Below are 17,855 nucleotides of genomic sequence, written 5' to 3' on the forward strand. Positions count from 1 at the left end.
TAGTGGTGTGTGTGTGATTTAGAGTTATAATGTTTGTTCAGTGAGAGCGAGAAGGTGTGGCGTGTCTTCCAGACTCTAATCTATTGCTGTGTTGTCTCACCCTTCCATAGGTTCATACTTTCCGAGGGCCTCACTGGTGCGAGTATTGTGCCAACTTCATGTGGGGCCTCATAGCCCAAGGGGTCCACTGCTCAGGTAACCTCCTCTTCCATTCAGACATCCCAACACTGCTCACTGCTGACCTAGCTACCATCACTGACCTTTCATGGGTACTTCATCACATTAGAGCACCGTCCCAAATATCACCCTATTACCTATGTAGTCCACGTGTGTAGGGCTCATAGGGTTCTGATCTAAAGTTTTACAGGGAATTGGATGCAATTTGGGATGAAAGCCTAAAGAAAATAACTCCAATCCCTGATCAGACCCTTGGAGTCCTGTTAACATCCCTGATCAGACCCTTGGAGTCCTGTTAACATCCCTGATCAGACCCTTGGAGTCCTGTTAACATCCCTGATCAGACCCTTGGAGTCCTGTTAACATCCCTGATCAGACCCTTGGAGTCCTGTTAACATCCCTGATCAGACCCCTGGAGTCCTGTTAACATCCCTGATCAGAACCCTGGAGTCCTGTTAACATCCCTGATCAGACCCCTGGAGTCCTGTTAACATCCCTGATCAGACCCTTGGAGTCCTGTTAACATCCCTGATCAGACCCCTGGAGTCCTGTTAACATCCCTGATCAGACCCTTGGAGTCCTGTTAACATCCCTGATCAGACCCTTGGGGTCCTGTTAACATCCCTGATCAGACCGTTGGAGTCCTGTTAACATCCCTGATCAGACCCCTGGAGTCCTGTTAACATCCCTGATCAGACCCCTGGAGTCCTGTTAACATCCCTGATCAGACCCTTGGGGTCCTGTTAACATCCCTGATCAGACCCTTGGGGTCCTGTTAACATCCCTGATCAGACCCTTGGGGTCCTGTTAACATCCCTGATCAGACCGTTGGAGTCCTGTTAACATCCCTGATCAGACCCTTGGAGTCCTGTTAACATCCCTGATCAGACCCCTGGAGTCCTGTTAACATCCCTGATCAGACCCCTGGAGTCCTGTTAACATCCCTGATCAGACCCCTGGAGTCCTGTTAACATCCCTGATCAGACCCTTGGAGTCCTGTTAACATCCCTGATCAGACCCTTGGGGTCCTGTTAACATCCCTGATCAGACCCTTGGGGTCCTGTTAACATCCCTGATCAGACCCTTGGAGTCCTGTTAACATCCCTGATCAGACCCTTGGAGTCCTGTTAACATCCCTGATCAGACCCTTGGAGTCCTGTTAACATCCCTGATCAGACCCTTGGGGTCCTGTTAACATCCCTGATCAGACCCTTGGGGTCCTGTTAACATCCCTGATCAGACCCTTGGGGTCCTGTTAACATCCCGGATCAGACCCTTGGAGTCCTGTTAACATCCCGGATCAGACCCTTGGGGTCCTGTTAACATCCCTGATCAGACCCTTGGGGTCCTGTTAACATCCCTGATCAGACCCTTGGGGTCCTGTTAACATCCCTGATCAGACCCTTGGGGTCCTGTTAACATCCCTGATCAGACCCCTGGGGTCCTGTTAACATCCCTGATCAGACCCCTGGGGTCCTGTTAACATCCCTGATCAGACCCCTGGGGTCCTGTTAACATCACTGATCAGACCCTTGGGGTCCTGTTAACATCCCTCTGGGCAGAAATGGATCAAGTCAACATGTTCAATAAATCCTCCATGTAACCAGGTGTTGTCTCATTTTATCCCCCGTGTTTACCACAAATAAACAATATGACTTCCAAGTTTTGATTTATTTCAAGAATTCACGTTTGATCAAATATCAATCAAATTGGACAACTGATCGGACGTCTCTGTCCGGTTGGGTTTCATGTCATGTGACTAATGTCATGTGACTAATTGTAACACATGAGATATCAAACTTGAAATGCCTAATAATGTATTTATTTTTAAATGCTATGACAATAAAAAGGGTATTACAATATTATGTTCAAGCCTGGATCATGTCATGGAATGTAGAGTCCAGGAAATGTGGTCTGTTCCATGTAAATCAATGGTTGGATGAGGCCTGTGAAATGTAGTAATTTAGCATTCCTCAGTGACACCTGGGACAAACCAGTTCCCCCTGCGACTATGGCTGTCAACTATTTATAAACAAGACAGACGCTCACAGAGAGCTTAGAAGGTGCATCAACGGGACACACCCAGTCAAGCAAGGACATCCAAATACTGTATCCACAAAACTGCAACAAGGCTGGCTGTGCTGTCAAATCTAATTTTATTGGTCACATACACATGGTTAGCAGATGTTATTGCAAGTGTAGCGAAATGCTTGTGCTTCTAGTTCCGACAGTGCAGTAATATCTAACAAGTAATCTAACAATTCCACAACAACTACCTAATACACACAAATCTAAGTAAAAGAATGGAATAAGAATATATACATATAAATATATGGATGAGCAATGACAGAGCGGCATGGGCAAGATGCAATAGATGGTATAAAATACAGTATATACATATGAGATGAGTAATGCAAGATATGTAAACATTATTAAAGTGGCATTCTTAAAGTGACTAGTGATCCATTTATTAAAGTGGCCAATGATTGAGTCTGTATGTAGGCAGCAGCATCTGTGTTAGTGGCTGTTTTAAGTCTGATGGCCTTGAGATAGATGTTTTTCAGTCTCTCGGCCCCAGCTTTAATGCACCTGTACTGACCTCGCCTTCTGGATGGTAGCGGGGTGAACAGGCAGCGGCTCGGGTGGTTGTTGTCCTTGATTATCTTTTTGGTCTTCCTGTGACATCAGGTGCTGTAGGTGTCCTGGAGGGCAGGTAGTTTGCCCCCGGTGATGCGTTGTGCAGACCGCATCACCCTCTGGAGAGCCTTGCGGTTGAGGGCGGTGCAGTTGCTGTACCAGGCGGGGATACAGCCCGACAGGATGCTCTCAATTGTGCATCTGTAAAAGTTTGTGAGGGTTTTAGGTGACAAGCCACATTTCTTCAGCCTCGAGGTTGAAGAGGCGCTGTTGCGCCTTCTTCACAACACTGTCTGTGTGGATGGACCATTTCAGTTTGTCCGTGATGTGTACACCGAGCAACGTAACGTTCCACCTTCTCCACTGCTGTCCCATTCATGTGGATAGGGGGGTGCTCCCTCTGCTGTTTCCTGAAGTTCACGATCATCTCCTTTGTTTTGTTGACGTTGAGTGAGAGGTTGTTTTACTGACACCACACTATGAGTGCCCTCACTTCCTCCCTATAGGTGGTCTCGTCGTCGTTGGTGATCAAGCCTACTACTATTGTGTGGTCTGCAAACTTGATGATTGAGTTGGAGGTGTGCATGGCCATGCAGTCATGGGTGAACAGGGAGTACAGGAGGGGGCTGAGCACGCACCCTTGTGGTGCCCCATTGTTGAGGATCAGCGAAGTGGAGGTGTTATTTCCTACCTTCACCACCTGGGGGCGGCCCATCAGGAAGTCCAGGACCCAATTGCACAGGGCGGGGTTGAGACCCAGGGCCTCATGCTTAATGATGAGCTTGGAGGGTACTATGGTGTTGAATGCTGAGCAATAGTCAATGAACAGCATTCTTACATGGGTAATCCTCTTGTCCAGATGGGATAGGGCAGTGTGATGGCGATTGCATTGTCTGTGGACCTATTGGGATGGTAAGCAAATTGAAGTGGATCTAGGGTGATGGCTAAGGTGGAGGTTATATGATCCTTGACTAGTCTCTCAAAGCACTTCATGATGACAGAAGTGAGTGCTACGGGGCGATAGTCATTTAGTTCAGTTACCTTTGTCTTCTTGAGTACTGGAACAATGGTGGCCACCATGAAACATGTGGGGACAGGAGACTGGGATAGGGAGAGATGGAATATGTCCGTTAACATGCCAGCTGGTCTGCGCATGCTCTGAGGACGCGGCTAGGGATGCCGTCTGGGCCGGCAGACTTGCGAGGTTAACACGTTTAAATGCCTTACTCCCATCGGCCACGGAGAAGGAGATCCCACAGTCCTTGGTAGCAGGCCGTGTCTGTGGCACTGTATTATCCTCAAAGCGGGCAAAGAAGGTGTTTAGTTGGTGTCCGTGAGGTGGCTGTGGTTTTCCTTTTGTAGTCCGTGGTTGTTTGTAGACCCTACCACATATGTCGTGTCTGAGCCGTTGAATTGTGACTCCACTTTGTCTCTAATACTGACATTTTGCTCGTTTGATTACCTTGCGGAGGGAATAACTACACTGTTTGTATTTGGCCATATTCCCAGTCCCTTTTCCATGGTTAAATGTGGTGATTTGCACTTTCAGTTTGGCGCAAATGCCACCATCTATCCACAGTTTCTGGTTAGGGTAGGTTTTAATAGTCACAGTAGGTACAACATCTCTTATACACTTTCTTAAAAACTCACTCACCGAATCAGCGTATACGTCGATATTACTCTGAGGCTACCCGGAACATGTCCCAGTCTGCGAGATCAAAACAATCCCGTCTGGCCGTGCCGTCTGATCGTGCCGTCTGGTCTGGCCGTGCCGTCTGGTCTGGCCGTGCCGTCTGGTCTGGCCGTGCCGTCTGGCCGCGCCGTCTGATCGTGCCGTCTGGTCTGGCCGTGCCGTCTGATCGTGCCGTCTGGTTTGGCCGTGCCGTGCCGTCTGGCCATGCCATCATGCTTTGTAATGGAGATCCTTTTTAAGGAGTGGTTTTAACCCGTTTCAGTGCTTCAGTACATGGGGAAAATATGACAATACTGTTCATATCATTCCAATCCTGAAGTTAAATCGAGTGAAAAGGGACACATGTACTGTAGCTGTCCTTGGAGCTTCCTGCCAGATAAAAGGATGTAATATTTAGGGTTGCAAAGCTACCGGTAAGTTACCATATTGTCCATGAGCTTCTAGTAGATAGACCATATGGTTGAAGAGAAAACAGCATAATAATGCAAAAAGCATCTAATCAACAATGACATTATTTTTAATGAACCGTGACACTCTATTTACTATTAACTTTTGTCACAACTGCCACCAGTTTGGCACCAATTTTCTTTCTTTACTATTTTCTACACTGTAGAATAATAGTGAAGACATCAAAACGATGAAATAACACATATGGAATCATGTAGTAACCAAAAAAGTGCTAAACAAATCAGAAGGTATTGGAGGTTCTTCAAAGTAGCCACCCTTTGCCTTAATGACAGCTTTGCACACACTTGGCATTCTTTCAACCAGCTTCATGAGGTAGTCACCTGGAATGCATTTCAATTAACAGGTGTGAATTTCTTTCCTTCTGAATGCATTTGAGCCAATCTGCTGTGTTGTGACAAGATAGGGGTGGTATACAGAAGATATCCCTATTTGGTAAAAGACCAAGTCCATATTATGGGAAGAACAGCTCAAATAAGCAGAGAAAAGACAGTCCATCATTCATTTAAGACATGAAGGTCAGTCAATCAGGAACATTTTAAGAACTTTGAAAGTTTCTTCAAGTGCAGTCACAAAAACCATCAAGCACTATGATGAAACTGGCTCTCATGAGGACCGCCACAGGAAAGGAAGACCCAGAGTTACCGCTGCTGCAGAGGATACGTTCATTAGAGTTAACTGCACCTCAGATTGCAGCCCAAATAAATGTTTCACAGAGTTAAAGTTACAGAAACATCTCAACATCAACTGTTCAGAAGAGACTGTGTGAATCAGGCTGAATTGCTACAAATAATCCACTACTAAAGGACACCAATAAGAAGAAGAGACTTGTTTGGGCCAAGAAACACAAGCAATGGACATTAGACCGGTGGAAATCTGTCCTTTGGTCTGACGTGTCCAAATTTGAGATTTTGTCTTTGTGAGATGCAGAGTAGGTGAACGGATGATCTCCGCATGTGTGGTTCCCACAGTGAAGCATGGAGGAGGAGGTGTGATGGTGTGGGGGTGTTTTGCTTGTGACACTGTGATTTATTTAGAATTCAAAGCACACTTAACTAGCATGGCTACCACAGCATTCTGCAGCGATACTCCATCTCATCTGGTTTGCGCTTAGTGGAACTATCATTTGTTTTTCATCAGGACAATGACCCAAAACACACCTCCAGGCTGTGTAAGGGCTATTTGACCAAGAAGGAGAGTGATGGAGTGGTGCATCAGATGACCTGGCCTCCACAATCACCCGACCTCAACCCAATTGAAATGGTTTGGAATGAGTTGGACCGCAGAGTGAAGGAAACAAGTGCTCAGCACATGTGGAAACTCCTTCAAGACTGTTGGAAAAGCCTTCCTCATGAAGCTGGTTGAGAGAATGCCAAGAGTGTTCAAAGCTGTCATCAAGGCAAAGGGTGGCAACTTTGAAGAATCTCAAATACAATACAAAATATATTTTGATTTATTTAACACTTTTTTGGTTACTACATGATTCCATATGCATTATTTCATAGTTTGATGTCTCCACTATTATTAGAAAATAGTAAAAATATAAACCCTGTAATGAGTACAGTAGGTGTGTCCAGACTTTTGACTGGTACTGTATGTCACACTGACACCCTAATATTGTACCAATGGTATTTACTAAGTTGCTGGTTTATATTTAGGATCATGTTTTACAGTGTTGTCATTGTTTGCTTATTTTATATATTTTTACAGGTAATAAGGCCACACAGAGGGCCAGAGATAATTACAGATACCTGTGATAATCTGAAATACCCAAAAAGCGCCACTAGATGTCTTGTGATAACTTTCCAAAGTTTCCAGTAAATGAACCATCCTTTGCAACCCTAGTATTTATGAACACTCCACCTAATGATTCCACTGATCAATAATGTTGTATCCTAGTGAACTTGTTGAAATGTTTGTTGGCTGAATAACAGATCAGACTGTATTTTTTATTTGATGAGACAAGCCAGTTTAGAACAATTTCTTATTTACAATGACTGCCTATTGGGGAACAGTGGATTAACTGCCTTGTTCAGGGGCAGAACGACACATTTTTACCTTGTCGGTTCAAGGATTCGTTCCAGCAACCTATCGGTTACTGGCCCAACGCTCTAACCACTAGGCTACCTGCCGCCCTATACTTCACTGGTGCAGTGAAGTATAGGGTTCATACACACACTAGAAATACATTACAGACATTTACAACTTAGCAAGACTGTAGCACAATTGAGGCTAGTTGACAAGTAGGTTTGGAAAGTCTCTGCGATAGACACAGGGTTCTATTATGGCCTGGACACAATCCTGACATGGATGTGTTTTAGAGGAGGACTAACGTGGCTGTTTTTCTCTGTAGACAGATGGTTTGTTGTTCAGTTATTAGCCATGCTTATAAGCCCCAGGCAAACACTGGTGTCATCAGACAGCCCTGTGCCCTATGGCAATCAGAAGACTTCTTTAGTACTTCCAGTTGTATCTGAAGCAGTCCTTCTCTAACACACAGAGATACACAACTGATGACTGGCTTTCTATCCTCATTGTCTCTCTTCCTCCCTGTCCCCATCTCTCTCTCTCTCTTCCTCCCTGTCCCCATCTCTCTCTCTCTCTTCCTCCCTATCCCCATCTCTCTCTGTTCTCTCTCTCTTCCTCCCTGTCGCCATCTCTCTCTGTTCTCTCTCTCTTCCTCCCTGTCGCCATCTCTCTCTGTTCTCTCTCTCTTCCTCCCTATCCCCATCTCTTTCTGTTCTCTCTCTTCCTTCTTATCTGGCATGCTTAGCCTGTCCTCTTCCTCCCTATCCCATCTCCTTGTCTGTCTATCTCTCTTTATCCATCTTTATCTGTTTCTGTGTGACAGTCTCCCTCTGTTTTTCTCTGTTTTTAATCTGTCTGTCTGAGAATAAGGAACCCCAGTCAGCGGACCAGCAATAATGCTGGGTATTTCTTGGTAGTAAAAACGCCACGATCAGTGGTGAATGATTTAGCTGGATGTTCTTATTGAGTCAGGGAGACTCCCAAGTACAGTATGTTTACAGGCAGAGAAACCTCAACCTAGGTTACATTCCTGTGGCATCTCCCAGAGAGGCAGCTTGTTCTCTTCGTCACGGTGTGTGTGCAGGCCAGACCGGGACAGTGATGCCACACAGAGAGGTGGTGCTCCTCTCACCCCCATCTGTCCAAGACCCTCTGCGTGACTAAAACCACAACACTGCCAAACAGCCAAGACAAGACACGCCCCTGGGGACAGATACGCTGTGACGTGGCCCACCATGGCATATTGAAGCAGCCTGGTCTTACCGTAGCTGGCTGGGCTTTCTCTCTGAGATTGGGGTTAATCAATGTACTACTTGTTATCTCTAACCCTTCTGTAATGTGTTACAGTGTTACATGTTGTTTTAGAAGAAGTCGACCATAATCATGTCAGATTATAAGATTTGAATATATCCTTTCTGTATGGGTGTATTTAACACTGACTACCTCTCTGACCTGTGGTTTCCAGACTGTGGGCTGAACGTACACAAGCAGTGTTCCAAGCTGGTGCCCAGCGACTGTCAGCCAGACCTGCGCAGGATTAAGAAGGTGTTCAGCTGTGACCTCACTACCCTGGTCAAGGCCCACAACACCACACGGCCCATGGTGGTGGACATGTGTATCAAGGAGATAGAACTACGAGGTACCGTTCCGTTTAGCAGCCATTCAGTTTAGAATGTTTCTGTGACATTTAAGCCAGGTGCACCCTGCATGTTGTTAGCTAAACTGAAAGAATATTCAAATTTCAAGGTGAAAATGGATGTCTGTGATTTGGTCTCGTGTGGCTCAGTTGGTAGAGAATGGCGCTAGCAACGCCAGGGTTGTGGGTTCGATTCCCACGGGGGACCAGTACTTTAATGTATGCACTCACAACTGTAAGTTGCTCTGGATAAAAGCGTCTGCTAAATGACTAAAATGTATTGGCTCTCTTGTACCAGGGCTAAGGAGGCTCCTAAAGTAAATGCTGTGTAAACCAATCTTTTAAATTAGCATCAAATTCAATCAATCAAATTGTATTTATAAATCAATTTTTACATCAGCAGATGTCACAAAGAGCTTAGACAGAAACCCAGCCTAAAACCCCAAACAGCAAGCAATGCAGATGTAGAAGCACAGTGGCTAGGAAATAGTCCCTAAAAAGGCAGGAACCTAGGAAGAAACCTAGAGAGGAACCAGGCTCTGAGAGGTAGCCAGTCCTCTTTAGGCTGTCCAGGTGGACATTGCTACATTTAGTGAAAGAAAATTGTCCAATTGAACTGCGTTAAACTACTCTCAAAAGGGTTATTTCAACTGGATGTGTTATTTCTAAAATATATGTAATACACTTAATCAACATTTTAATCAAAATATGTAATTTCCCCAAAGTACTGTAATCTGCCTCAAGGCTCCATTGGTTGAAATAAAGGCCACTCTTGTTGAATAATTTTGTTGATCCAAAGAGCTTGTTGAGTTTATTTAGTAGAGACTGTATGGGGGTGAAAGAGGGTACAGGGAGTAGAGATAACCGACTCTCTGTGTTGCTGCTTGCAGGTCTGCAGTCTGAGGGCCTCTACAGAGTGTCTGGCTTCTCAGAACACATTGAGGACGTGAGGCTCGCCTTTGACCGAGGTTTGTGTTAACTTAATTTCCTTTGCCTCAGTGCTTAGGTCTGGTTTAAGGTTATGAGACATGAAAGTCCATAGGTTAAAATGAAAAGCACATGAGCACAGGATAGCCGTATCAGACTGCCGGATGTCGTTATGTGAGGTGTAAAGGGCATATATGTTGCATTGTGGTAATTGTAGTGAATATACTGCAGTCTGGTCGGTACGTAATGTGTCTGGTGTGTCATCTCTGCAGATGGCGAGAAGGCAGACATCAGTGCCAATGTGTACAACGACATCAACATCATCGCTGGAGCTCTGAAGCTCTATCTGAGAGACCTGCCCATTCCAGTCATCACATTCCACGTGTACTCCAGATTCATACAAGCTGCAAGTACGTACTCCCATACTTATTCCCACAATTAGCTCAATGCACCTTGGGTCTCCAGCGCAATGACTGATGGCGTACTGAGCTAAAGGCTAGGCACTAGCTTGGGGAGCTAAGGAAAATCTTCACGTCTTAGGCACGGTTATTTATCAGGTGAATGTAACTAACATTAGTACTTCCTCCTGGTAGAAATTCCCAACCCAGACACCAGACTGGAGGCCATCCACGAGGGGCTGCTGCAGCTCCCGCCAGCCCACTACGAGACCCTACGCTACCTGATGATGCATCTCAAGAAGTGATGAAACACACACACACACACACACACTGCATCTGATCTTCATGGGGTTGATTCAGTGATGTAGTCTTACAAATATACATATGTTGTTTCTCACCTTTCTGACTGATATAATAATCATCTTTCTCACAGGGTCACCATGTTTGAAAAGGACAATTTCATGAATTCTGAGAACCTGGGGATTGTGTTTGGTCCGACGTTAATGCAGCCGCCTGAACAGAACGCCCTGGCCACTCTGAACGACATGAGGCATCAGAAACTCATCATACAGCTCCTGATAGAGCATGAAGACGTCTTGTTTTGAAGGGCTGGAGCCCTGTCTGTTGCTGGGCAGGAAGGGCTGGAGCCCTGTCTGTTGCTGGGCAGGAAGGGCTGGAGCCCTGTCTGTTGCTGGGCAGGAAGGGCTGGAGCCCTGTCTGTTGCTGGGCAGGAATAGGATGTTTGATTTATTCCATACCAGAGGAATCTCAAGCCATCATGTCTGTCATCATATGAAGTGTCAAAATTCCCAAATGTTTCTATTGTGGTCAGATTTGAGCTTCCATTGCTTCTCTCCCATAAGCATGACTGTATCAGTTGAAGTTGAGTCTGTGGTACGTCAGTCAGACATCATGTCTTGTTACAGTAAGGTCAAAGGTTGTCACATTCTGCCATATACTCCTTAAGAGGAACAAGGTATTTGTTACGTCCCAAATGGCACCCTATTTTCATTACTTCTGAACTGGCCCCATAGGGCTGTGGTTCACAGTAGTGTGCACTATATAGTGAGTAGGGTGCCATTTTAGAAAAAGCCATTGATTCCAGCATTTCCACACACCTTTCATGGCGTCAAGTAGCCTAGCGGTTAGTGTTGGGCCAGTAAACGAAGGTCGCTGGTTTGAATACCCGAGCCGACAAGGTTAAAAATAAGTCAATGTGCCTTTGAGCAAGGCACTTAACCCTAATTTGCTCCAGGGTCGCTGTACTACCATGGCTGACCCTGTAAAACAACACATTTCACTGCCCCTTTCCGGTGTCTGTGACAATAAAAACATGTTTTCATAAATCTAGCATCATCACACTAACACATTCTTCCTGGTTGATGTCTGTCTGTATAGTGATTGTCTGCTCAAGTGTGTTCGTTGTGTGCTTATTGGTTAATGAGTCTCATGACTCAGAGACTCTATTGACTCAGTAACTGTGTGATCCTGTAGGGTGAGATATGGATGGATGGTCTATGTATGAAGCACTGTGCAGATCAATTTATTTTGTGAAGATTTCTTTTTGCAAAAGTTTTCAGCATCATGTGCTTTTTATCCCCTGAAGCTGATAGGTTGTCAAGGATCTGCGATGTGTTCCATTGTCAAAATATAACAAAACCCTAAAGGAATTGGTAAACAGGGCAGGTTAAACTTGTAGGGAAATGCTTAGAAACATATTTTGAGTGGCACTGTTGAATTTCCATCTGCAACTGTTTGCTGGTACTAGAAAAATAGGCTGAGTTATAGTATATGGTTTGGGTGAAATGTGTCTGAGCCTAAATGTTTACAGAACTTTTGAATCAAACTTCCCATTCTTTTAAATTGACACATGGAATGGGTAAATTAATTAATATATATATTAATATTCATACTTTAGTGGAATAACATGGGGTAATATATATACATATACACACACTGAACAAAAATATAAACGCAGCATACAACAATTTCAACAGAATTTACTGAGTTACAGTGCAAATAAGGAAATAAATAAATTAGGCCCTTATCTATGGATTTCATATGACTGGGCAGGGGTGCACCCATGGGTATGCCTGGGAGGACATAGGCCCACCCACTTGGGAGCCAGGCCCAGCCAATCAGAATTAGTTTTTTCCCCCACAAAAGGGCTTTATTACAGACAGAAAGACTCCTCAGTTCCATCAGCTGTCCAGGTGGCTGGTCTCAGACGATCCCGCAGGTAAAGACGCCGGATGTGGAGGTCCTGGGCTGGCAGGGTTACACGTGGTTGTGAGGCCGGTTGGACATACTGCCAAATTCTCTAAAATTATGCCGACTTATGGTACATTCAATTCTCTGGTGGACATTCCTGCAGTCAGCTTGCCAATTGCACGCTCCCTCAAAACTTGAGACATCTGTGGCATTGTGTTGTGACAAAACTGCACATTTTAGAGTGAACTTTTATTGTCCCCAGCACAAGGTGCACCTGTGTAATGATCATGCTGTTTAACCAGCTTCTTGATATGCCACAACTGTCTGGTGGATGGATTATCCTGGCAAAGGAAAAATATTCACAGGGATGTAAATACATTTGTGCACAACATTTGAGAGAAATTAGCTTTTTGTGCATATGGAACATTTCTGGGATCTTTTATTTCAACTCATGAAACATGGGACCAACACTTTACATGTTGCGTTTATATTTTTGTTCAGTAATAGCTACTCGTAGACTGCCAAACATCTAGTCTGGGGAAGGACTAGACCTCGTAGTGTTCTACCACTGTTTGACACATACTAAAGTCAGGAAACATGAAGTCTAAATGTTCAGCCTATAAAACTGCCTGGAGCAGCTATAGGTGCTCACCCACTCCAAACAACGTCATGGCGACAGAGTTTACACATTCTCTGTTGTTTTCCATTATTGATAATAATTGAAATCCTTTCTACGAATCCATTTTATTAAAAGTATTTTTGTGATGGGTGCAATTAAGATTGTAATTTATCAAATGCTGATTTATTAAAAGGATGTAAAATGACATTTTGCTCAATCTTTTATGTGTACGTTTAGGATAGGCTACAATTCAATTGCTCAAAGAAATGTCTGCGTCATGGTGCAATGCAATCACAACACACGTACTCTACCACACCTTCAATAGGACAACGATGGCGCAATAGCGCTGGTGCTGAAGAGAGCAACAATGGTGGACGCCCTGTACCTGAGGGTACACACATGGAATGTGTCTCAAATGGCACCCTATTCCCTATATAGTGCACTACTTTTGAACAGGTTCCATAGGACTGTGGTCAACAGTAGTGCACTATGTAGGGAATAGGGTGCCAATTTGGAACTCAGACATGATTAGTCACCCTGTTTCTAAATGTAAGGGTGTGGAGGACTTTGCATGTATTGTTTCTTCTGTGTGTCTAGTTCTCAGATAATGTGTTACTCTGGCTGTCAGGTCAGGTGTTCTTCCTGCAGGCTTGCAGGGAGGTAACTTCTCTCCCAGTTTTACGTGCACCAATCAGGTGTGCATGGGTGTGGTTTTGTTTGTAGGCGATATAGACAGCTGTATTCCGATACCTGTAACATTTGTTGCCTCTCAGTGACAGGCAATACATCAGAAGTCGGTTATTTACAGTCGGGTAAATTCAAGCCTTGATTGGATGTTGTAAATTGAGTCTTCCAAGTGGATGCAGCTGGAAAAACTTGGAATCTACACTGTCTTAGAAGGTCTGTGTGCGGGTCATGTTGTTCTCAGCCGAGGACTGACCTCACGTTGAACCCCGTTGGAGATACTAGAAGAGACACCAGAGGGCTGAAAACATACAGGTGAGTTGATGACAGGTGTATGACATATTATCCATCATAGCTGATCACAAACGTATAGCATGTTTACATGACAGCTATATGAACATGATTTCCTATATTTTCTATTATTGACAGAATTTTTATGGCATGATTGATTATTTTTTCTCCAAACCAGTTTGGCCATATTGACATACAGAAATGTATCTTGCAGGTGAAACGTAATCTTCCAGATATGGCAGCGCCTGTGAAATTCCCTTGGTGGAGAGCATTTGTGACAAGGAAGAGTATTCCAACAACCCAAGAATCTGGTGAGACCCAACCTTCTGGGGAGAAGATGTCTCCTATCTCCTCCAAATCTACACCGGACTCAAAGGGAAACGAAACATTTCCAGATGCAGAAACCTTCGACGATGCAGAGTTTGAGCCAATGTTCAATGAGAAAACTTGTAGACGGAATCTCAAAGTGTCACGTTCTGGACGTTTTAAGGAGAACAGAAGAGTACGGGGGACCATACCTGACAATAACAACTTCAGTGGAAGTGTTGCTGCGACTGCTGTTGCTAAGTAGTCCAGGCTATACCATGATCATTCTACCTGCCAGACTGCAACCTGTTATGGAGCATTGATGATGAAATTTGAATACATTTTGAGGCATTTTTTAAAGATATAACTTTCATAAATGTTCATCAATTGCGCCTATCACCAGGTATACACCTAATTCATAATATGTTTAGGCCAATGAAGGATGGATACGGAATAGTTATGAAGTATCAAATAATTGTAAAGAATGATTTCATAATCATTTTATAGTGAAATCGGGAAGTAGCTCCGTCCGGGACACAAACCAGGGTCTGGTAACTGTCAAGCCAAGACCATAATGCCAAGAGTTCTGGGTTAAGGTTACTATATTACCACCTTCCTTCAGGAGAGTGTCCCCACACTTCTCTATACCAAGTCTCTCTCATGTGTACACGCCTCTCCGATGGCCTCATGGGTACCATCCCACTTCACTAGGTGTGGGTTAAGGTCTCCTACAATATCGATTTTCAAGTATGTTTTCATATTTCATACACACACAGCCTAAAGCACATGGTATCTAATGTTACAAATATATCCAACCAGGGTCAATTACTTATTTTGTCATTTGTTTGAATTGCTTTTTGTGTGTTTGTTTTCTTTATATGAAGGACATGAAGGACAAGAGGTGGTTTGATATGAAGGACAAGAGGTAGTTTGATATGAAGGACAAGAGGTGGTTTGATATGAAGGACAAGAGATGGTTTGATATGAAGGACAAGAGGTGGTTTGATATGAAGGACAAGAGGTGGTTTGATATGAAGGACAAGAGGTGGTTTGATATGAAGGACAAGAGGTAGTTTGATATGAAGGACAAGAGATGGTTTGATATGAAGGACAAGAGGTGGTTTGATATGAAGGACAAGAGGTGGTTTGATATGAAGGACGAGGTGGTTTGATATGGACTCACATACAACCTAACTTTATTTAGATCATGCTGGATTAATCTGATTCTGTTCATACTGTCCTAGGCTACCTAAGTTCTAGTATGCACTAACGCAGTGGTTCCCAACCATTTTTTGGTTACTGTACCACCAACTGAATTTTGCTCTGCCTGGAGTACCCCTGAAGTAGACATGTGTATTTTACCAGTAGACCTATGGTCTCATGAGTCTTCTCAAGTACCCCTGTGGATAGACCAGGTACCCCCAGGGGTCCTAATACCACTGGTTGGGAACCACTGCAGTAATGAACTCTTACAGTGGATGTGAAGGAAGGATATGCCAGCATGTACATTAGCTAGTGTTGAGGAGATTTTAAGATTAAATTTAGTTGTTTACATCACATAATATTTGAAATGTAAAAAGAACAAAACATCTGCATTTAGTACAGCAATGTACGTACACACACACGCACACTCACTCAGGAATTACATGTGACGTTAATACACCTTTGTTACATATTTATTGTGGATAATATATTTACTATTTAGTCACGATCTCAAAATCTCTGTTTTGAATGGACTTATGCCTACTGGCATCATTGTTTACAGTCTGCTAAAAGTTTACTTCAGAGATGTATATGAAGAAAAAACATTTACAATATTGTAAATAAATGTGTAAATATGTCATTTGGTTTACTTTGTGTTTTATTTTTACTTAACAATAACAGATATGGTGAAGAAAGCTAAATACATCTAAAAGTCTAAATACATCTTAAATTTAAAAAAATGTTATTGGTCGCATATACATATTTAGCAAATGTTATTGCGGGTATAACGTAATGCTTATGTTCCTAACTCCAACAGCGCAGTAATATCTAACAATACAAAACACACAAATCTAAAAAGTAAAATAATGGAATTAAGAAATATATACATGTTAGGATGGAAGTCTAGAAGTCTAAAAGTCTAAATACACCTACCTAAAAGTCTAAATACACCTAAAAGTCTAAATACACCTAGTCTAAATACATTTAGAATTTTCAAGATTCTGGTTTATTCTGGTTTCTAGAAGATCAATGGATGCATGACCTCGAACCACACAATAGATGTAGCCATTGTCATTGTTCTGTTGCTAGGCCTCTGGGTGTGGTGAAATGTTTAGACAGCAGCTTCCCTGGGGCTGTTGGGGTTATTTTTAAATCATACATTCTTGCCTCTTAGAGCACCATTATTATAAACAGAATTACCTAGGCTTATTACAATAAATTATTGATAGATCCATGTTTGACCAGTTCCTCCTTACTGGATTCGAGGTAGCTACTGTAACTCATTATGGTTCATATGAACGGCATGGTTGCTAATGTCAGTGCCAGGACATGATAATGGTTGCTAATGACAGTGCCAGGACATGATAATGGTTGCTAATGACAGTGCCAGGACATGATAATGGTTGCTAATGACAGTGCCAGGACATGATAATGGTTGCTAATGACAGTGCCAGGACATGATAATGGTTGCTAATGACAGTGCCAGGACATGATAATGGTTGCTAATGACAGTGCCAGGACTTGATAATGGCTGACTGACGACCTTAGTTAAGTGAAATGTACAGTATAAAGGAATGATCTGGTTCATCCTTTTTCAACTCAGATTCACACAGAAGTACATACTGTATTCACTGTGGCTCTATGTAATCTGCTTATTCACCCGTGTTACAGATGGTGTGAAATAGGGGGACAAATATTTGTGATGGAATGGCTTCTGTGAGCTTTTCACTTCAATTGTTCTCTCCAAGTAAGCAAGGGAGTTGTTCTACACTTTGGGTATTAGTATGAAAACAGAAGAAAGAGCGCCCTCTACTGTTCATCCTGTACTCTACTATCAGTGCCTCCCTTATTAAGGCATTGTTGGCACAATTGCAACTTGGCCATGTTTGCGTTGGGGGGGAAATAATAAAATAATAAATAAATAAAAATAAAAAGAGTACATGACTCCTCTGAGAGATTTATGAAAAGTGATTTTATTTCAGTGGCTGACAAATACAGATATTCTTAGGAATACTGTATGATACTTTACAAACTGGTGACCCCATCATTCACCATCAGCCTTGTACTTGAACTAAATACTTGTACTTGAACTAAAGACTTGAACTAAAGACTAACACAAAAAAAAAATATGTATCTATACAGAAAATCATTGAAATTAATGTGAATAACTGTACATTGGGTAGAAATGCAGTGGATAGATTTAGTGTTCTCTATGATACGTCTTCTAGTGGTTAGAGCGTTGGGCCAGTAACCGAAAGGTTGTTGGATCAAATCCCCATGCTGGATTTGTTGTTCTGTTGTTCTGCCTTTCGGTTACTGGCCCAACGCTCTAACCACTAGGCTACCTGCCGCCCCAACCGCCCTGAAGATGTCTTTCAAACTCTTCCTTCAGGCTTCACAGAGAGAACATAAAACCCTCACATTAACAAACACCTAATCTCTGTAACCCAGATGTAAAATAATCTGAAACATGGTGCCATTGCTCTCCAGAAATCCCTCGAAGTGCACAAGAAGTATGTCTCCATATTTCGACTTCCTGAAAGCAGGCAAATGGTTTATTCAAAACCTCAATTTTCACCT

The 17,855-nt window shown here is 43.2% G+C and overlaps 1 protein-coding gene and 1 non-coding gene across 4 annotated transcripts in view; both read left to right on the forward strand.

Annotated features, from left to right (window-relative positions):
- The window catches only part of chn2 (chimerin 2), a 41,300-nt gene extending 29,988 nt beyond the window's left edge, over positions 1 to 11,312 (forward strand). For all 3 annotated transcript variants that reach the window (XM_071396002.1, XM_071396003.1, XM_071396005.1), the window contains 6 exons: positions 111 to 195; positions 8,466 to 8,639; positions 9,527 to 9,604; positions 9,836 to 9,973; positions 10,157 to 10,262; positions 10,395 to 11,312. In XM_071396002.1, the coding sequence (XP_071252103.1) occupies positions 111 to 195; positions 8,466 to 8,639; positions 9,527 to 9,604; positions 9,836 to 9,973; positions 10,157 to 10,262; positions 10,395 to 10,566 (753 nt within the window). In that variant the 3' untranslated portion in view covers positions 10,567 to 11,312. The remainder of the gene's footprint in view (positions 1 to 110; positions 196 to 8,465; positions 8,640 to 9,526; positions 9,605 to 9,835; positions 9,974 to 10,156; positions 10,263 to 10,394) is intronic.
- trnaa-agc (transfer RNA alanine (anticodon AGC)) lies at positions 8,770 to 8,845 on the forward strand. The gene has a single exon. It is a non-coding gene; the product is annotated as a tRNA-Ala (tRNA).
- Positions 11,313 to 17,855: the final 6,543 nt, after the last annotated feature.

This window comes from Salvelinus alpinus, chromosome 4 (genome assembly GCF_045679555.1).
Source record: "Salvelinus alpinus chromosome 4, SLU_Salpinus.1, whole genome shotgun sequence".
NCBI lineage: Eukaryota > Metazoa > Chordata > Actinopteri > Salmoniformes > Salmonidae > Salvelinus > Salvelinus alpinus.